Source organism: Cladophialophora bantiana (genome assembly GCF_000835475.1).
Source record: "Cladophialophora bantiana CBS 173.52 unplaced genomic scaffold supercont1.4, whole genome shotgun sequence".
Taxonomy (NCBI): Eukaryota; Fungi; Ascomycota; class Eurotiomycetes; order Chaetothyriales; family Herpotrichiellaceae; genus Cladophialophora; species Cladophialophora bantiana.
This window is the reverse complement of record NW_015971578.1, coordinates 686,386-707,083: the sequence shown is the minus strand read 5'-3', so window position 1 is coordinate 707,083 and position 20,698 is coordinate 686,386. Positions and strand designations below refer to the sequence as shown.

Genomic DNA, 20,698 nt, shown 5'->3' with positions numbered 1-20,698 from the left:
ATGCGCCAGGTGACGTTGCAGGCTGGACGGGTGACACGGGAAACTGTCCCAGCGTGTTGTCACTATACCAGAGGAAAATGAGGCTCTGGGATGGAAGTGGGACCAACACACCTTGGTGTCAACAAACCAATGGGACCCAAACGAAGCGGGTAGAACGGGGCGGTGTTGCACAGTTGAGGCGTTCTGGTGTCATGCAGGTCGGCAGGTCGAGTTTGCGTGCCAGGTTGACATCGTACCAGGTACCTACCTCCATTCTAGAAGAAACAGAAGTCCTAAGAGTGAAAGGGGAAGGTATAGTCAAGCCATAGAAATTGGGCGTTCGGATGTCGGATGGCGGGAGCCGGACAAGGACTCTGGAAGTGAAGTGGTGTCACAAGGACAACGAGGTTGACGCGGCCCTGCGACTGACCTGCTTAGGGAACGGCTTGATGCCACTTGGTGCGAAACGTGAAACAAGCAGCTTGCATTGGGGATGGGAAAATTAGGACAAGAGAGAGGAGGGGAGGACGGGACATATCGCTTGGGACGGAGGGAAGGGCATTGGCCACCCTAGCAAGCCCTAGCTAGCTTGGCTCGTCGCTGGCTAGTGAGGCCTTCTGGGACTTCAATACGGGATGGTGACTATTACTGAGGAGGCGGTGCTTAGGGCGAAACTCGCTGACCTCTCACCTTCACCACCGTCACGCTTGTCCACTCAGACGTGCAGAGTGAAAGGCGAGTGAGGCTTCCTCCCGGCTTCCCCGTCGAGAAAGGGCGCCGAGGAAGATGCCCCTCCACCGTGTTAGCACTTCACCTCTGACTGAACTCTACAGGTCTCGCTTCTCTCATCGTCGAGCTCACCAACGTCATTTCCACGTGGCACAGATTCCCATGTGCACGAACTTGCACAACACCTCTACGAGTACCAGTTGTTGAGCACCTGTGCCTCCGCTGTCTTTCACGTGTCGGTAGGTCAGTACACACAGTCCAGCAGGTCAACCCCCGGACCATATTGACTCAAGTGCATGATCCCCAAAGCTCTTCGCGCCATGAGCACAGCACAGGCCCCAGAAGAAGCTCCACCCAATGCCGGCATCGAAGTCGACGAGGATGAAGCCGACTCGGCCCTCGGAGACGACGACATATCCACTTACACTGAGACGGTCAGGTCAAGTCTCTTCCAGGGTGTCCAGGAAAATGGACGTCTCTATCACAGGTACGGAGACGGCGTCTATATCCTTCCCGAGGATGAATGGGAGCAAAAGCGCCTCGACATGCAGCATGTCATGTTCCTGAGCGCACTTAAAGGGAAGTTGGTTCTGGCGCCTATTGACGAAGGACGGGTCCATGAAGTCCTCGACCTCGGGACGGGGACAGGAATCTGGGCCATCGAGTTCGCCGATGCACATCCCGAGTCTCTCGTCCTGGGAATTGACATCAGTCCTATCCAACCACGCTCAATCCCGCCAAACGCAAAATTCGAAGTCGATGACTTCGACCAGCAGTGGACTTATAACAAAAAGTTCGACCTGATTCACGCGCGGATGCTCCTTACCGCGAGCGCGGATTTTCCTAGATTATTTCAACAATCTTTTGATGCCTTGCGGCCTGGCGGCTGGTTCGAGATCCAGGACTTGTATATGCCACTGCTGTGTGACGACGATACAATGCAAGGAACCGCCCTGGAGGAGTGGAACGAGCTATACATGGAAGCATGTAGGAGAATCCACCGCGATCCATCATGGACCGCCAAGTATAAAGACTGGTTAATCCAAGCAGGCTTTGTCAACGTGAGAGAAGAATTGTTCAGGTGGCCGGTCGGACCCTGGGCCAGAGATCCCTACCTCAAAGCCATGGGTATCTGGAATCGAGCGAATATGCTCGAGGGTCTGGATGGGTTCACCGTGCGACTGTGGACGATGGCGCTCGGCATGACGCCCCAAGAGGTGCAGTTGTTCCTGGTGCAGGTGAGGAAAGATCTCAAGGACCGAAGAATCCATTCGTACTGGCCCATGTAAGAAAGGATCCAGAGTCCCTCTTTGCGGTAAATTCTGCTAACCTGACGGCGCTGGCAGATATGTTGTCTATGGTCAAAAGCCCGCCCCATGAGAGATGGAGAGTCGATTGTGCATGAAACATATTAGTTAGGTGCTTAGGACCACCCAATTTAGCCTTGGATATTATCTTGTCAATTGATTGACTGTCGCCCCGCATCGCCTGCATATGTAGCTATCTCGTTCAAACTCGCTACATACAGGCTAGCCAAGGGAGCCGTTGGCGTCCTTCGGCAGTCCGTTCAAATAGGTGGATTTCAACCGCTACTGCTACTCCACCTTGTGTTACACAGCTATCGTCGGCTGGAATTTTTGCCAGCACATCTTTCATTTTGAACGTGTGTACGCGGCAAAGAAACCTCCTCTCCAAGGAAAACATGGCCACTGCTATCGCTGGAAGTCTTGCCGGTTATATTACCCTGTTTCTCGTGCTGGTGCTGTTCACCTATGTCAGATCATGGCAGCGGCTGAGGCACATCCCCGGGCCTCCGTCGTGGGGCTGGTCCGTGCTCCCGCTCTTCAGACTTCATCTCCAAGGCGCCATCTACGACAAGTTCGGCGAGCTGAACCGCCACTATGGACCGCTCGTGCGCATCGCGCCCAATACGCTGTTGGTGGCCGATCCGGACGTCTTGCGGCGCATGTCGGCCGTCCGCTCGCCCTACACGCGGGCGGACTGGTACATTGCCATGCGGCTGAACCCGGGCCAGGACAACGTGCTGGCGCAGCGGGACGAGGGAAAGCACGACGACCTGCGCCGGCGCATGATGGCTGGCTACTCGGGCAAGGAGAACCTGGCGCTGGAGCGCGACATTGACGATTGCGTGCTGGACCTGGTGCGTCTGATCGAGCGCAAATACCTGCCTTCTCCGGGACGAGACCACCAGCCCGTACCCATGGACCTGGCGCGCAAGATTCAGTTCTTCACGAGCGACGTCATGAGCAAGCTCTCGTTCGACGCAAAGTTCCACGACCTGCGCGATGACAACGACAACCTGGGATACATCCACGAGGTCGAGACCATGTTCCCCAACATATTCTGCACCTGCACGATCCCCAAGGTGATAGACTTCCTGACGAACATTGGCTTTCTCGGGCTGTTTGCGCCTTCGGCGAACAGCAAACTGGGTCTGGGCAAGGTCCTGGCAATCACCAGGGAGCAGACGGCGAAACGCTTCGACAGCCAGGGCAAGCCCAAGGGCGACTACAACGACATGCTGGGCAGCTTCATACGACACGGCCTCACCAAAGAAGAGGCTGAGTCAGAAAGTGTCATGCAATTGTATATTTTGACTTTGCACCTCGTGGGCCGTCACATACTGACGACAAGGCTGTAGGGCTGCTGGATCGGACACGTCTGCTACCGGCATGAGGGCAACGCTGCGCTGCATCATATCGTCTCCAATGGCGTACGTGAAGCTCATGGCTGAGATTGACGAGGCGATAGCGAGCGGCAAGATACCGTCGGATGAGAACCAGGTGGTCTCGAATAGCAATGCCAAGGAACTGCCGTATCTCCAGGCGTGCATCAAGGAGGTGAGCATAGACAATCCTATCCTAGCCGAGGACATGAATTGACACGTACTCCTCAGGGTCTTCGGTGGTATCCACCTATCGCGGGGATGCTTGCTAAGAAGGTAGACCCGAACAGCACTATAGTAAGTGGAAAATCAAGACTGAGTCACTTCCCAGGTTCCTCGGGCTGGCGACAGGGTGTGCGGCTATTTCGTCCCGGGAGGTACATCTATGGCGTAAGTCTCGTGTGACCGGATTATCTAGGGTGAGGGTACTGACGGTATGGGGTAGCTACTCGGCCAAAGCAGTGCACCACTCAGCGGCCTTATTTGGTCCCGACGAATATGCTTTCCGGCCAGAGCGCTGGATATTGACCAAGGATGGTGGCGATGAGCCATCTGTTGAGAAGCTCAAGGCCATGGAGCAGAATAACGAGTTGATTTTCGGATATGGGAAGTACCAATGCCTGGGCAAGAGCGTGGCCTTGATCGAATTGAACAAGATTTACGTGGAACTCCTTCGGCGCTTTCAGTTCAGCCTGATGGACCCATTGGATGTGTGGAAGACTAAATGTTTTGGCATTCACCTGCAGAAGGACATGTGGGTGACGGTCAAGAGACGGCCAAAGGTGTGAATGCATTGTTGAGGATAATTTGGCCGAACAATGGGGTTTTCCTGATGACGATTACACCAAGCATGTAGATAGACAATGCGTCCTGCATGCAGGGCTGAGCAAGAGTGTAAGACAGCGGAACTGGCCGGGGGACTTTTGAAGGACTTTTTCTGGCTAAGCGGAATAGGTTAGGAGGATAACAAGTAGGGGACACCGTGATGCCGGTATACGGATAAGGGATAAAGGGATAACGTTGTACCCCTCCTTGCCCTCTTCTCCAGGCTGTGCTGACTCTACTCGGTAAACCGGGTCATTTCCACACCATCGTTTTCATTATCGCCGGCCACACTCTGGCAAGGCGCACTCAAGGAGCCACTGACGCCGTCCGCGCGGTCAGCTGGTCGGCGTCAATGGTTGATCATGATGACACTGATGGTAATTTCCCGGAACACGAGGGGGCATGGAGAGACGATGATGACTGGGCTTGAGTAATTCCTGCAGGACCAAGGCCAAGGACGGTGGGGGGTGCATGGAGGTGACTGTAACATGCAATTGCTGCTGCTGCAGCTGCCGCCGCTTCTACGAGGTACTGAGTTCCACTGTCGACCGGTGTGACAAGCGGCTCCCAGGCTCCCAATATCCACCAATGGCTGGACACCCTGGCAACTTCCCGCTGTTGAGGCGAAGCAGGCAGCCAGCTATAGCAGAGTATGGGCACTGCCTCGCCCTGCCTCTAGGGTGGCCTCTGCCCCGAGCCACCCCCCCAAAACATGTTTGTTTCACTGTCCCTCCATGCCTTTCCCTCCCCAGGGCTCTTTGATCATCACCTTACCCAGGCTGGCCCAGGGCCCCAAGTGCCCCCCTTTGGCCCCAAAACAATGGTTCATGCCTGTTTCCACCTACCTAGGAAACCTGCCCTGGCCTGCCTCGGGTCAAGCACCGTTGTGGCCTATCGTGACTCACGCCCGGCGTCGCTGCCCGTCCATCTGATGCCTGTCCTGGCCCAGTCTTGGCCCTTGTGGCAGCCTGGCGATTTGGTCTCTCCTGGTGCCTTCTTACCCTTTATGGTTTGGCCCTTCACCAGGCTTCCAACCAAAGGTCCTTGCCTCCTTCCGAAAGTGCATCCTTCGATATGCTCAACATTGCACCGATGTGTCCTCACCACAATTGGCTCATCCCACCTCGAGGCTATATCTCCTCGATCCTCCCCTCATGTTTGCTTCATTGAATTCTTTCACTTCCACCAACACATCCCATATTGGCTCCATCTACTCAGTCGCTCATCCAGTCTTGCACAGGCGCGTCGCCCTCTACCTTGTCGCAGTCGACCAGGCTGCCGATACACCACCACCCATTCCATCCACACGTCGTCACGCTGTCGTCTCCACGCTCAGTCACCTACTACTATTACCCGAAGCGACCTCATGCTTCAGATATATTGAACCCGGCCTACGAATACATCACCGTCACTCGTGCTCCGAAGAGAGAGCAGAGTCAGATTCAAACCCCCCCATCGACACCTCCATTGAGTTTCTCCCCGACCCCGTCGCCCATACTCAAATCACCATCAACTCCAATCGACAAGATGGCCAGAGGAACGACTACCCACAAGGTCGACTTTGCGACCGAGGTGGTCTCGTGTCGTGAGCCGCGCGACGACGAACTCTCGGTCATGGAGCATTTCGCCAAGCACTCGGCCAGATGTGAATACTGTCGCGACCCCTACACTGCCTACCGGGAAGACAGACCCTTATGCCGCAAGGGCTTGTCCTATGCAAAGGACGTGGCCACCTATCTCTACGCCAAAGGTGGAAAGCCCTTCTCTCGCATCGACAAAGAGAACGGCCAACGGGTTCAAGTCCTCGTCCCCGCCGGTTGTGAGGTCATCGGCCTTCTGATCAAGGCCTTTGACAAGGGGATGAAGCTCGACTCGTCGAGGGTTGTGGTCGTTGAGAACACGAGGACACATGAGACTGTTGAGAAGCCCGTCAGGGTTGTCTCACCTTCCTCACCTTCCTCCCCCTCCTCCCCCTTGAGACGAAGAGAGTATCACGAAGACCGACTACGGGAAAGACGCTATGTCCGGGACGACTACGACGTGGTGGAGATCATCCCTCACTCCAGTCGGTCCGACAGACGGGAAAGAATCGTCTACCGTGATGACCGTGTCGACAACCGAACCCGGTATGAGGAACGGAGAGAGAGACCCAAGTCTATCATCTACACTGGTGGCAAGGGCAGTCTGTATGTCAGAGATGAAGAGGAGAGGAGACGGCGAGAATATCGACAGCCTGTTGTCATCGTCACTGAACCAGGCCAGCGGTTTACAACTCGGCGGTGAAGTGCTCCGGCGTTTTGAGGGGAGTTTTGAATGTCTGGATATGGGACTATGGATCTAATGGAATGTATCAACAATGACACCAATATGATATCGACCACAGCAAAGATGACATCACATGAGATGTTCATCTCGAACGAGCCTTGAGTGACATACACCACACAACTGGATGGTCCAGCGATGAACCGATACGAAAGGGGAGCACGACTTGCAACAGTCCAGCCGAGCTCAGGCTCGCCAGCACTGCCGTCAGCATGATTGGTTGGACAACGGGGGGTCTGTTGGTCGTCTTGGTTCTGTCATTTTGACCCAAGACTCTGTTGGTCTTTTTGCACTTTCATGATTGTCTCGTTACATCATTGCGGCAAAAATTTATCGACAATTCACCAAAAAAAAAGAGGTTTGCGCAATTGTTTTGGGTTGAGATTACTCTCTACTATTGTGGTAGTCATCTCACTTGAGGCGACGGAAAAACTCTTGTGCCCCCAACAGTGAGGGGGCCGAATTGTGGACAGATGATGGACATGACACGATCGGGATAGCATAGCATTGCATTGCGGCAATTGTGAGGCAATTGTGAGACGTGATGCAAAGTTGCTGTCGAGGCAAGGCTGACTTTTGGGGGGAGGGTACTTTGGGATTGACGGATGGATGGTAGATAGTGCTATTCAGTCAAAATGTGAAGATTGATTTCCCGCCTTTGTGGCGACCAATCCCCGAAAGGTGTTCTCTTGACCAAAACGTATGTGTGACATGCGAGTAGTTGAGTGGGCTTTCTTGACACTGTATGGTGAGACCAATGATGTTTTTTGGCGTGGGGGCCAGAATGCTAAGCTTGTGGGATTTGGGTCTGGGCCTTGGCCTGATGTGGCGCTCGAGGCTGTGCACGAGGCTGAGAATATGATGTTTCAGGCTTTCCAGCCATCGACTCTGTGGCGGACACGCGCCACTAGTTAGCCTCATGGAGAGAGGGAGGGGGGAAGGGTGTCAACGACTAATATCTACCACATTAGGTACAAATACCTAATGAATCCAACTTGGCCCCCCTTCCTACCTAGGTAATAGGTACTAACTGACTAATACATACTAATGCGTAGTATTTCGTGGTGTCGCATGTGTCCTCGACTCGACTCTTTGTGCCCTTGATGAGCTGAGCCTCAACTAGCCCCAGGCCCTGAGCCAGCAACGCAAGAGAAGAGCGTCCAAAGTTCCCCCTCGCCCCACCACCACCACCCACCGTGCCCATCTAGGTGCCTCCCACCTCCACTTCGACCATAGAGGGGGGATTGTTCACCAATGTGTGTACTCATTTGCACCATTTGCGCATGTGTACACTGTAAGTACGCATGTATACTTGGTCTGTCTTTGGTGTGGAGGCCTTACACTAGGACATTCGCCGAGGGTATTCCTTTGCAACCCCAGCAGACACGAGACAGTTTGCGATACGTATTGTCGACCTTCATTGTGAGGCCGGGACGGGGTCCTGAGACACAGACAAAGGCAGGGAACTAATTATATGGGATATATTTCGTAACATTCTGTATTCCATACTCGGAATTCTGCCATGTACCGAGTATATTATTAGGTGCCTCGTCGCCTTTCAACATCGTTGTTCTTTTGCTTGGACTACAGTGCAAGGTTCCCCGAACTCCATCGGGATTGTGCAAATGTGGAACAGTCGCTGCCACAATTGCAAATGCAAGAGCAAATGCAAGCATGGAATAAATAGCCCTGTATTAAGCCCGCTCTGACAATGAATTCTGTGTTTTTGAAAACATCCTCTTTCGTCGTTGTCGGCCATTCGTGGCGGTGCATGCTTTGTAACAAGTACTCGCCCAAGTCCTCGTGTGTCTTGTCTGCCGCAAAACCTCCGCAACCAGCCCCTCTCCCCGATTTTGAGGGTGGATCAACTAGCAAGTAGTATTTTGGGACCACGGTCATGAGAAAACAACACCACGGACGATTCTTGGTTGAATATCCCCCAGCTAGTTCGACCACCTCACCTGCTTTTGCTGTTTCGACATTTCGTTAACTTTTTTTTTTTTTTTGAGTGACCTTTTTCCTCTCAGTCATCTTGTGAGCGGTCGAGAATGCCAGAGCAGGGGCAAGGTCATTTGGTACGTTGGCGAATTTAGAGACCAAGTACAAGTACAGACCTACAAGTACTTGGAGTCAGGCCCTTTCCCTGCTCCATATCTATTCGGGTTGGAATGGAGTGACTTTTATTTTCCTCCTCCCTCTTTTGACGAGTTGAACCATTCAAGGAGCCACCTCAGGTTGGAAAGGGGACATGTGAGCTTCTCAATGTTGCCAAAGGCTTGCCGATGCAGCCCCTTCTGCTAGCTGACGCTTCTCACTCGCTTGCTTCGAACTGCCCCTTTGCTAGTACATGGACCTCTCTCGGGGCACTGGTATTTTTCTCATGGCTGATGTCCCATTCAATCTGCACCCCAGGGCGTCACGTCAAGGCACCGTTTCAGAGTATCATGACTCCGTGCTTACGAAGTGGTCGACATTTGTTGGAAAACTGCTGCCTTCGATGCATGACGTGACTTCTATGTGGCCGGTGACCTTCCAGGCCCCTGACAAATACCTCAGCATGGAGGGGGATTTTCGAACTGTTTGCGTCGCTACTATTTCCACTGCCTCTTGTCGCCCGTTCTGAAGCAGCGAACCGCGTGATCTTCGCTGCAATCCAATAGGGGAAATGCCTCGCCCCCGTAAGCGGTGTTCTACTACGGTGAGATTCTGAGATGCCTAATGCTCGAACGTTAGGACACCTTTGCACACCTAAACCACACAAATCCCTTGAGGACTTTGGCTGTGGAATTATCGCCAAGGATCAAACCTCTGGCATCGCCGTAACCGGTGGGTTTGATCATGGATATTTCGGAGGCGGTCACGCCCTCTCGGCCTTGCGCAGTGCGTCAGCTGAGTTTGAGTTCTTGACAAATCGAGTGCTGCGCCGGAAACTGTTCGAGGTATTCAGCTTGGGAATATCATTGCAAGGGATAGAATGCTAGTCACAGCGAGCGTCAAATGATATCGACTGGTTTCTCTCAAGTCAATGGCGGTGCCGCAGCCTGAACCACAACCTCCGCCCACTTTCTGCTAGTGGCATAGATGGGTATCGTACAGGGATAAGCGAGGCTGTGATCGTATGTATGTGTTCACTACCGGGGAGCGAAAGTACTGGCATCTGCAGCACGGGGAATTGAGATATGGCCTGGCTTGTGCTCGGGAGAGACGAGAGCAAAGCAAAGCCAGCGCAAGGCTTTCCAGCTGTGTCCGTGGCGATCATGATTTGATCGCTAGATGAACAGTGAGAAGGTGATATCCAACAGAAACACCCCGCCAAGCTCATCTTTTGTGGCCCACTGTTGACCACTATGTCGCTGAGGTAGCCTGGGATGTCGCACCTCTTATTCGTTAGTACCCATGGTTGCTCGAAAGGCTGGTGACGACGCTGATCGTACATATCGGCTTGGTCCTGCGCAGGGACTATCCAAGCTGAACCAAGCAACGTGTCGGCCTAGAGCTCCACCAAATATCATCTCTCCTCATTCCTATGCCCTTTCGGTCTGATATACCTCCTTCATCTCTTGGAACCACTATAACGTTCAACGGGAGGATTTTCGCTTTGCCATATCCAACAGGGCCAAGTGTCATATACTATTCCATCCAGTATCCTTGATGTTTAACAGGATGCTCCAGTTGTCGAGACACTGAAACACATTCGGCGATACCGGATCGTAGAGAGCCCTCGGAGTCCATTTGCCAGCGTACCCATGCTGTTCGAGTTTCTTCCGCGACAAATCCAAAGGGTACCTTGTTGAAATCGACTATTGCGCACCAAACCATGAAAGTGAGAATCCCGTGGTCAACGGCGCGCTTCCAGTGCTCATTTTGCCAGTCCGACTCAGCAGCCCCAAGACCATTCCACTTAATTCTCAATGAGCCGGAGAAGATAGATATCCGCGCCATTGACTGTCCGCGGATAATACACTGTCTGGCCCTGCCAGCCGCGCCATGACCAGAACAGAAAGCATTGCCTCCTTCGTTATCTGGGACATTCCCAGTATTCCATACTGAGAGAAGAAAAGCCCTCCGCAGCCGCCCTCAGTGCGCTGCGGCGGATTTCGCTTCCTCCTCCCTGAAACGGGGGTTGCTTCCGAATCTCTTCTTCTGTACCTGGATCTCAACACGTCTAGTCACGGAAACCCCACATGGCGATTGCTTTCCACAGGGGAGCGGCGTCAATACAGCGCTGCAGAAGGCCCCGAGCAAAACGTGACGGTCATTTCGATCTTGAAATCTCCGAAATGAGCCCGAGAATGCTTTGATGGTATCGCTTTGCAAGCCAAAGGTCCTCTTCGTGTACCGTCTCACGTCGTAGGTATAATGCGGAGAGGCTTCCTCCAGTTGATCATAATATGTTGTGTAGAACCAAGACATCTCAAGCCCTTTCTGTTTTTTGCCCAAGTATCAGCACCACACCGAAAGTAGATCCCGTAGTCCGCGAAAATCAATCAGGTTCGATGGAAGCTTCCCTTCTTGAATTGTCCAACCTTGGGATCTCTATATTGTCTTCCCAAGGACTAGATCCAGGGACGGCTGTGCCAGCATAAATGTGCGCCCGCCCACCTCAGCGGTAGTTGGAGTTATCCGAGGCGCTCCTGGATGGGATCGAGGCAACCCAGCCTCGCAATTGGAACCAGCGGTGCCCACAATGGCCAGAACGGCTTGTTTGCAAACAATATCCATGTTGGCGATCGATGCGTTTAGTTCGCCAATGTCGTCTTATATGATGCGTCAGGAATCCAACCCCCGATACCGCAGGCCAAAACGTTTTGCCACGTCAACTGCATCCATTACAGGCCTTGGATACGGGTTGAGCCCTTTATACCAATACCTTGGACTGGTTCTTGCTCGTCGAAAGGCGCAAAATGATGCTTTTGTCGTAGTAAGAACTCACCAGGGCATCGAACATCCGGCAGTAATGACGCTGCCGTAGCTTTCAAAGAATTCAATATTCCTCCAGACGTAAGAGAGGGCACAAGAGCGATCATAGAGAGATCCAACAACCACTTCGAGGATTTCCACATCAATCAGACGGAGCTTAAAGGACGATGTCGCGTCATCCAAGATATCTGGCGGCAGCGTACCCTCACACTGTCCTCCAAGCTCGGAGTGGCACATCTCCAGCCTACCCTCGAACAAGTCAGGCCGTGCTCCTTTGTCGGAAACCAGTCGCCCACCTTTAGATTTCAACTCTTTGGGGAGATGCTCGTCAAGGCACGTCAGCTCCAGCAGCTGTTCAAAGTCGTAACACATCTCATAAACGCGGAACCTCCCATGGTAGCGATCAAAAATATTGGCTCGCGCAGGAAGGCAGCACCGGCTTTGTCCCTTCCGTCGAGCTTGTACATATGCCGCAGGGGGAAAGTCTCGATTCCCCACTCCGACGTTGTCCCTTTCAAGATATGCGGCCACTCGATGCTGGAACAGTTGTCACGGAATGACGTTGTATCGAAATTGAACTCATCATCCGAAGATTCTACGTGCGGATTGCTGGAAGTAGGTGACACAGCTTTGCGTCGCCTGGTGATTTTCCTCGACTGGTGTCGCGCGATTTTGTTCGTCGCTGTGGACAACAAAACAGGCGCGGGAAGCGATATGATGGAGCGGTGTTGTTCCCTGAAGAATAAAATAGTTGGGAACTTTGGGGCGGGAGGCAGAAACATATCCCGAGCTGTATATTGAATAGGAGGTTCGGATATGCAAGCGAAGGCAACCGTATCTTTTGTCACCTCTTCCTCACAACTTCAATCGAAGGTCTCATCTCGGGTCGCAGTCGTTGTGGGAGTTCTGGGTGCTTTGAAAGTCCTTCATGGTGTACGAGAGAAATGGTAAATCGGGCATTTTACAACCTCCACATGACATTTACTGTTGGGTTTGCAGGTGAATGGCTGCTATCCATGATCAGCAGAGTTCGAAGCCTGAGTTCTTTTGATATCGGATTGCAAGCCGTTCGCCATGAACGCCGGTGCTATGCGATGCGGCCTTGAATTTCCTGACTTTCCTCTGACTTGTAGAAACGTACAGACTCCGGCAGCCCCGAGGTTTTTCCCACCCAAGAAGACATGTCAACCAGCATCTCATCTTTCCACGGCCTGGGTTTGCCGCTCACCTCCGTCTGATACTGGCTGCGTATGTGGCACCAGCCAGCACCTAACCGGTCTCAGGTTCCTCTTCCTTAGCCAGACCGTGTTCTTTAAGAAGGGTCATGATTTCGTCACCGGACCAGAGATGGTGGTATATCTTGCCATCTTTGGTCTTTCCCACGGTAGCAAACTCGACTGCACAAGCACAGGTCAGCAGTTCTTCTTTTGTTTAGAAGAGGAAGTGGCACCAAAAACTCACTTTTCTCACTGCTCAATTTCGTCGAGTCCATCGTCTTGCTCAACACCTTCACCGCCATGCCACATGCCTCCTTCAAGTCGCACTCCTCCTTGTAATCTTGCTTCAACAGACTCTGCGCACTGGCATTGTTTGCACCCACACTCGTAGCCTTCCATCCACCATAGTTGCCTGAAGGATTGCTTTGGTAGAGCTGAAACTGCCGTTGAGGATCCCAGCCGGCGTAGATGAATGAAACACCAAAAGGTCGTAGACCGCCATGTTGTGTGTATCCCTGTTTCAAGTCGCACAGGCGACGCACCAGTTGTTCGCATGGGATGTCTTCGTTATAGGTGAGTAGGTACCGCTGAGCGGCTTGTCGAGCGAAGTTGATGAGGATGTTGGCGTCAGCAGTCATTCCTGCTACGGCACAGATCATATTGCTACACGAGAAAAACAAGATCAGCATGCGGCTGCGCCTTCCAGAACTCGGTGTCCTAGGTCAAGAGACATACTCGTTCAAGATATACAGCTTCTCCGCCGAAGTGTCTTGCTCCAGCAGTTTGCTTGTGACTTTCCGCTCTGCGGCCAGGACTATGCCATCTTGTGCTAATATACCCAAAGCTGTGCCGGCATGCGAGATGGCTTCGAGAGCGTATTCGACCTGGTATAATCGGCCTTCGGGGGAGAAGATGGTCGTCTGGGAAATGAGTTAGCAGCTGCATCGATCGAACAACGGGTTGTGTGTCCTCAACGCATGAAAACTTACCCTCGAATCATATCGGCGAGACATTTTGAGTGACTCGTTGCGAGCGAAATCTGGAAAGATAGCAAATGCGAGCTCAAACTGAGTAGATGCAGAGGTCGGTAGAGAGAAATAGTTCAGAGGATTGAAGCAGCGAGCAGGCACGGCTCTCACGCGTCGCCCGCCTTTCAGCCAATCACATCCCTGCAATTTTTCTCCAAAAACTGGCGGCCAGAGATGTGTAAATCTGCTCGGAGCTCACGTGCGACTCGTCCTCCCCGTCACCTTTCGCACTGAATACCGCACTTATCTCGCCTCGTGCTCACCCCTTATCCTGCACTACTTTACTCGTATAGCGCCGACGAGCATCGAAAATCAGCGGCGTCCTAATGAGTCCCTCTGTTACGCCCTTTCGACTTTTAACTACCCCGTATTTTCTACCGGTCAAGGTATCCCCTGCGCAGCCAACTTTGCTGAGTAATTTCCAAGTATCCCCGAATATAACTATTCATGGCGTCTTGGGCAGTACTGTACTCTGTTGATAGGGTCAAAAGCTGTGATTTCTATAGGGATTGACATATTAGAGCCTATAGCACTGCTTGTTTGTACACAGATAGACGTTACAGCCAACTCAGAACGTGTTAACCTACCTAGGGCCCCGGTTGTGCCGTGTAAGCCCTCCAGAACCTAGGTTAACTCAAGATGCCCGTGAAAAAGCCGTTCTGGGTTCATAATTGCAAATATTAAAATAGCTACCAAGGACAGCGAACAAGGCAAAATATAGATGCCAAGAAATTGGTCAGCAAACGTTGGTGGTGCAGGGGAGAGACGAAAACCTCGTTGAAATCGGTTTGGCATAGAAGAAGTTCACTGTTCAACAATGACTACTTTTGCTGTAAAATAGATTTCTTAAATGCCCAATCGGCACCAGTAAGCGCCAAGACCCCTCTTTTCCTTGTATTGGTGAAAAAGGTCGAACCTTTTTGAATTGGCTGACGCATTTATGCCCCAAGTAGTGCTCACACCGCATACAGTCTGATACATCTGAGACAATGATTCTTGACTTGTTGCGTATTCAACCCAGATTCTGGACCGCCTTCCAATTTGCTCCGCCACTGCAACATTCTACATGTCCGGAATTAACACCATTCGGCTCTCCACCCGTCCATCGTGCAGATCTTCCACAAGACGCGGGAATTCGCTCAACGGCGCTGTTTTTATTTGAGGTTTAACCACGCCTTCTGCAATCAGCTTCAACCCTTTCTTGACGTCGCCTGCACTTCCGCCGAAGCTGTACAGAATGTTGAGCTGCTTCTGAAGGCTAGTGGCGTTATCAAGGCTTAGGCGCATTGCCTGGATTCCCACTACAACAATCGTGCCTCCACGTCGTACTGGATCAACGTCAGGATATGCTTGTTGCCTTCACGTGTAATTCCTCTAGGAAGATGGATTGTAACTCACCAATGCTCTGGGACGTGATGAACAACTCTTCATTGCCAACAAAATCCACCACCGTATCAATGAGGATGTTCTTGGAGGCAATCAACTCCGAAAGCGTTGCCATGCTAGTAAAGGTATTCTCGCGTTGTACGCCGAAGATGATTGCTCGTTCCAATACCTCCTGCCTCTTGTCCAGGACGTAAACATTTGCCCCGAGCCAAAGCGACAGCTGAAGGGCATTAAATCCCAGCCCACCAATTCCCAAAATTAAAACAGTCTCGCCTTTCTTCAACTTTGCCCTGTTGACGATTGCATTGAACGGGGTCATCAACGCATCTGTGGAAGAAGTGGCCAGAGTAGCCGCCACCCCTGTAAATCATGGTTGGTAACCTTGTTGGGTTGAAAGTTCGAATTAAATGGGATCGAGTGCCTCTCACCTTGCGGGATAGGAACGGCAGCGTGGGCTTTGATTGCAACGTAAGCCGCAAATGACCCATCGTCCTTTAGCCCATACTGTTGGCCACGAGTACATAGTTGTGCAAGATCACGGGAGCAATCCGCACAGTCCGGGGCCGCACAACCGGGAACAGACAGAACCGCGACCATGTCTCCCTGAGGAAGCCTCACAGTTACAAACAGAACCCTAATCAACGCTCAAGATGCTCACTTACAATTTTCAGATCGGAGGTAACTTTTTCGCCAATCTGGACGATCTCGCCAGCGCCCTCGTGGCCCTGTTCGGGTACATGGATCAGCCGGCTAGGACCTTTATCTTGACTTATACACCAACATCCTTACCAGTGTATAACGATCGGGGAATCCTGGCCGTTTCAGAGTAGAAGCCAGCAGAGTGTAGTCGCTGTGACAAACTAAAAAGAAATGTCAACACCCTCTCCAGAAACCTGCACTCCTCAGAACTCGGTTGAGTCGGGGCAATTTACTTCCTGCAGCGTGGACCTTGATCAAAAACCCATCCTCCGGAGCGGATGGCACAGGTACTTGGGCTTTGACCTTGCGCCAAAAGTAGTCGTTAGCAGGCTTGTTATACTCTAGAAAAACATGGTCAAATACTCCCGCATTCATACAGGCTTGGTTTCTCCTGCCACCTTCTGCCATACAAACATCGTTTTTGGAATTTCAGCCATATTGTAAAGGTCCAGAAATCGCTAAATTTTCAGTGGTAGAAGTAAAGGGGTATGTGTTCAGGCGTATTGAGGGTTTGGATAGAATTCACTGGTAATGGGTTGATTCAAGTTAGCGAGGCGCCTGGTGCTGAATGAGCAATTCCATAGAGTGAATGTGCAATATATGGGGCAAGAATATTCGCCTTCCCAAAGTGTGCAGTTTTGGTAAGCAGCATCATAGTGGGCCGGGCACCTCAGGACCAATCCTCCTCACTCGAGTCAGTATTTCTGCGAAACTGAAGCATCTCCGTGGTATGCTCTCGTTCAAGGATTTTCATGCAACTGGACCAGCGCTAGAAAACCGCCGAGTGGGCCCGTAAAATAAAACTCAACGTATGTTCTATCTCCGAATAAGATGTCATCCGAAACTAAACTACAAGTAGTCACAGTAGCAGAAAAAGGTAAAGGGTATTTTAGCTCCAAAAACTGGGAGTCTATATACCTCGGATCTAATATCTATTTCCTGTCTCCATAGACCTTGACATGAGCCGGGTCGGGCCGGGTATTGAGTCTTGACCCGGCCCAGCTCAACGGGTTTAAGCCGGCCCATGTCATCAGCCTAGTTATGAAGAATTGTGTTGATCGACCATCGTGATTTTCTGAATGCATTGCTGTTTAAAACCACAGTTAGGGTAGCCCCGGAGAATCTTTATGCAATCGATATGTCTGCCCGCACTAAACCCGGATGTGAATCGGAATAAGTCGTGGCCAGAATCGTACTTGTCCTCCTTGAGCGAAATGGGTAAAGGATAGCTAGACTGATACAAGTGAACGAACTTGTTCAGTCCACCGTCGGAGAACTCGTACGGAGGTTATCGAGCAAGGCGAGCTCCCTTTTGACTCTAACTTCCATTTTCTTGCTGTCCTTCAACGTGCCCACATAGCGATGTAAGAACCGGATCGAACACTGTTAGTTATTCACGAGGACGGAGTGAGGGTGTGGAACTCGAAGCACGTCCCGTACACGACGAGCTAGTGGGGAATTCGATAGTGGTGTTGACAGGTGTAGAGACTCCAGGTGGACCACTCTCTCATAGTTGAAGTTCTGATGCTGCCAACTAAATGGGGGTGATCAGACCAAGCGGCTTGAAGAACTTATCTCGCATTGATCTAAGAGTCTATGTTATTGACTGGAACAGTGTTGCTGTTGAAGACGAGAGGCGTAAATCCAGGAAAGGCTACCCCGTTCTGTATCTTTTCCTGTTATGCCTCAAGCGGGATCACTGGGATCTCAGCTTGTCGGACTTCTCTAAAGAAAAGAGTGGTAGAAACGTTTCACCGAGATTCACAGTAGTGAAGGGTGCGAACCCAATGCACCTACCAAGAGGAACCAGCGGACGAACGCCTCGAACGTCGCCTTTTGGAGTTCCCCATTTTCGGCTTCGAGAAGGTCAGGTCGCTCCTCGGGTGCAGTCTCTTCTTCGGCTTCTGGTCCGACAGCCAGATCAAAAGGGGCGTCGTTCACCACCATCTCGACTGCAGCAGCCATCTGATTCTCCCTGGATTGCTTCGTCCCGGCTTACAGTGAGTTGAATATTGTTGTACAAAATGTTGAGTTGTGGACCTGTCTGGTTGATTGTGTCCCGTCCCCCCGGCTATTCAGAGAGACTCTGCCTGTTTATATATACATTGGCCTGTAACCACAAGAACATTCCTGAAACCTCCTATTCCGTCGCCATCCTGTCACAGAACTGCAGGAACAACGAGGTTGAGGCAGTTTGCGCAGTTGGTGAAGCGTCCAGCGTCTCAGGTGGTTTACCACAGTGGCTATCTTGCAACCCAGTCAACAAATATCTTCACTTGCTTCAGAATCCTGTACGCTGCAATTTGTCTCATTTGAGTGTTTTTAAATAAAGCCATGTGAGAAATCGCTCTCAAGGATTTGTGTCGGTCCATTCAATGCATCTGTCTACTGAATTCCTCCAACCTAGGTCCATTATTTATTGGGAGGGAATGCCCTGATGTCAACCTAAGAAGTGGTAGGCACATTTTACATGGGTTTCTCTTCTCTCTTCTTCCAGTTCTTTCATAATAATCATATGGATTATTTAATCTGACCACACTAGTTTCTGAAGCGGTGGCGAGCTAGATTTCGACAAAGCCGCCTTATGAGCTGCAAAGGGTTTGACTGCTGTCTCCTGTTGTAACAAGGCAAAGTGGCTATGCTGTAATGGGCTGTGCTGGGCTGGTAGGGCGGTAGCAGGGAGGAAAAGTTGTCTAGTCACATGTCAAACCAAAATGGGCTGGCAGAAAGGGGGTGCGGATCAGTTTACAGTGCTGGAGTGTGCATTCTTTACGTTTGAGAGTATCACGAATTCCACGGTTTTTGGTGTCGTCTACCTAATTCCTGAGTGTTTTATCAGTTCTGTCCTGTTCGTCGATGCTGCCGCTGTGCTAGGTGTTCGTAGCTCTAGCCGCTGCCCCTCTAGGTGGTGTTGATGGTGGTGGTGTTGTCTTGTCAGTATCAACCAGAAACGCTTTCTCGATTCCCGATCTGCTGGACAGGCCTCTGTGCGTTGTGCACGTGCACGCCGAACCCTGAAGTGCTCTGTTACACTGTAAGGATCACAACGCACCTGCTTCGCACAATGAGTTTACGAGGAAACATTAATGAGCGGTTTGAATGCTGTTCATACGGGAGACAAACATAGAGACTGGCTAATGGTGGTCCTCGTGGAAGTCCTGTCTTGTTTGACACTGGTTGATATATATATGTGATCATATCGTGCACCACGCGGAATCGGCAGATATGATGGCACCACTAATTTCTGAACTCAAGTCAGAAGCGAGGAAGACTATGATATTTGCTATGCTCTCAGGAGTGGCTCGGTTACGCCCTGGAATAACGCTGAGGTCGTGGGCTCCCTTTAACACGGCCAGAGATGCCTGATCCACTTTGGACATGTCAATAGAGTCGGTAATCGCCGTCATAACGCCTGTCCTAAGAATCAGAATAGAATTTGCTATCACTTTTGAAGAATTCTCGAACGACTCTTGCATGAAATGGGATCGAGACAAAAGGTTTCTGTACTCACCTCCAGGGCAAACAGCGTTGCAGCGGATGTGGTCGTTGCGAAATCTGAAAGCAACTTGTTTAGTGGCACCGACCTGTCACAACGGCGATCAATACTGTATACATCCGGAAGATGAGGTTCCGCAAAGCGAAAAGATTGTCAATAGGAATAACATACCAACCCGTGCTTTGCTGCCGTATACGCCACACCAGTAACCGCTCCACTCAGCCCAGCTTTACTGGAAACGTTGACAATGCTGCCGCCACCACTCTCTTTCATGATGGGTACAATCGCCCTCATCAGCTTCACTGGAGCAGTGAGATTGATGGCAATGTTATGATCCCACGCGGTGTCCTCCAGTGTATCGACACTGTTATAGCTGTCCATAATCCCAGCGATGTTCAGTAGCCCATCGATTCGTTTGCCAAATGCCTGAACACATTTCTCGGCAACCTTCGCAGGTGTGTTGGGCTCGGTGAGGTCGCATTGAAAGAAACTGAAGTTCTCAAGCGAGGATAGTGTCTCAGGCTCGGGCGAAATATCACAACCAAAGACTTTTGCCCTACTGTCGAGGAGGATTTTTGCAGTTGATAGACCGATACCTGACGAAGCACCCGTAACAACGAAGATCTAAACGTCTAGATAAGTCAACGCACCAAAGATGCGACGGAAAACGCAACGCTTCGGGCCTTTGGTGGAGTTGTACTACCTTGTTCGCTAACCCTTCCATTGTCCCTTGATCTGTCCTTCGAAATTAGCTAGAGTGAGGGCAATCAACAGATGCGGTCATATCAAAGACGTTGAAGTTTTTATGTGTCCTGGAGCGAAATGGTCATGAAGAACTAATATTAGGATAGAGTTGAGGAACACGGAACATGACCTATCCCTCGCATACTGGGTACGGACAGCATTACGAGGCTTCTTGTAGGGAAAATGACCAATTGCAAAAAGAACTTCTCCTGTGCCGTGTAGTACGATTTACGATGTGCACATGAATTTGAATTATGCTGTTGGAGCTTCCTAGTGTTCGCTATTCTAATGAAGCCGACTCGAGTTCCCCCATTCCGAGTACTTTAGCTTACAACGTGTGTATACTTGACTCTCGAGACTAAGGGTTGAATATTTGACACGACTGTTCGAGTCAGTTTGGGGCCAACACAGCTTACTCGATAAGATGCGTCAGAGCTACATATACTCGTCAGCGATGCTAGTCATCTCAAAGAGCCAACCGGCACCTCAGTGTCTCGGCGCCAAGGTAGCGCTAACTCCGCCCACATTTACCCTTTTCTGAGTTTATACCTGTCTCGAAAGGGTTAATTTGAACACTCAAGTCCATACCGAATCTTCGGGACCCCGAGATACCACCATCCAATATGAGGCGCCGTATCAGAAATGAAGCCTTCCCAAAGGATCTTGA

At 51.2% G+C, this 20,698-nt stretch overlaps 7 protein-coding genes across 7 annotated transcripts; 3 read left to right on the top strand and 4 right to left on the bottom strand.

Annotated features, from left to right (window-relative positions):
- Positions 1–1,028: 1,028 nt before the first annotated feature.
- On the top strand, positions 1,029–1,997 carry Z519_03041 (uncharacterized protein; the record flags this gene model as incomplete). Its single annotated transcript, XM_016760794.1, has 1 exon — positions 1,029–1,997. One exon carries the CDS (start codon positions 1,029–1,031, stop codon positions 1,995–1,997), a length of 969 nt encoding a protein of 322 aa, XP_016622644.1.
- A 413-nt stretch (positions 1,998–2,410) lies between these two features.
- On the top strand, positions 2,411–4,182 carry Z519_03040 (uncharacterized protein; the record flags this gene model as incomplete). Its single annotated transcript, XM_016760793.1, has 5 exons — positions 2,411–3,315; positions 3,371–3,569; positions 3,626–3,670; positions 3,726–3,784; positions 3,840–4,182. The coding sequence occupies 5 exons, from the start codon at positions 2,411–2,413 to the stop codon at positions 4,180–4,182; spliced, it is 1,551 nt and encodes a 516-aa protein (XP_016622643.1).
- A 1,564-nt stretch (positions 4,183–5,746) lies between these two features.
- Positions 5,747–6,502, top strand: Z519_03039 (uncharacterized protein; the record flags this gene model as incomplete). The annotated part of the gene is made up of 1 exon (XM_016760792.1): positions 5,747–6,502. The coding sequence occupies one exon, from the start codon at positions 5,747–5,749 to the stop codon at positions 6,500–6,502; it is 756 nt and encodes a 251-aa protein (XP_016622642.1).
- A 4,575-nt stretch (positions 6,503–11,077) lies between these two features.
- Z519_03038 (uncharacterized protein) lies at positions 11,078–11,263 on the bottom strand (the record flags this gene model as incomplete). Its single annotated transcript, XM_016760791.1, has 1 exon — positions 11,078–11,263. One exon carries the CDS (start codon positions 11,261–11,263, stop codon positions 11,078–11,080), a length of 186 nt encoding a protein of 61 aa, XP_016622641.1.
- A 1,467-nt stretch (positions 11,264–12,730) lies between these two features.
- On the bottom strand, positions 12,731–13,691 carry Z519_03037 (uncharacterized protein; the record flags this gene model as incomplete). The annotated part of the gene is made up of 4 exons (XM_016760790.1): positions 12,731–12,858; positions 12,923–13,341; positions 13,414–13,598; positions 13,668–13,691. 4 exons carry the CDS (start codon positions 13,689–13,691, stop codon positions 12,731–12,733), a joined length of 756 nt encoding a protein of 251 aa, XP_016622640.1.
- Positions 13,692–14,768: 1,077 nt separating this feature from the next.
- Positions 14,769–17,756, bottom strand: Z519_03036 (uncharacterized protein; the record flags this gene model as incomplete). Its single annotated transcript, XM_016760789.1, has 9 exons — positions 14,769–15,034; positions 15,105–15,452; positions 15,521–15,695; positions 15,755–15,817; positions 15,882–15,952; positions 16,025–16,132; positions 16,988–17,020; positions 17,075–17,174; positions 17,589–17,756. 9 exons carry the CDS (start codon positions 17,754–17,756, stop codon positions 14,769–14,771), a joined length of 1,332 nt encoding a protein of 443 aa, XP_016622639.1.
- Positions 17,757–18,985: 1,229 nt separating this feature from the next.
- Z519_03035 (uncharacterized protein) lies at positions 18,986–20,011 on the bottom strand (the record flags this gene model as incomplete). The annotated part of the gene is made up of 4 exons (XM_016760788.1): positions 18,986–19,203; positions 19,303–19,375; positions 19,459–19,911; positions 19,991–20,011. 4 exons carry the CDS (start codon positions 20,009–20,011, stop codon positions 18,986–18,988), a joined length of 765 nt encoding a protein of 254 aa, XP_016622638.1.
- Between the last annotated feature and the right edge of the window lie 687 nt (positions 20,012–20,698).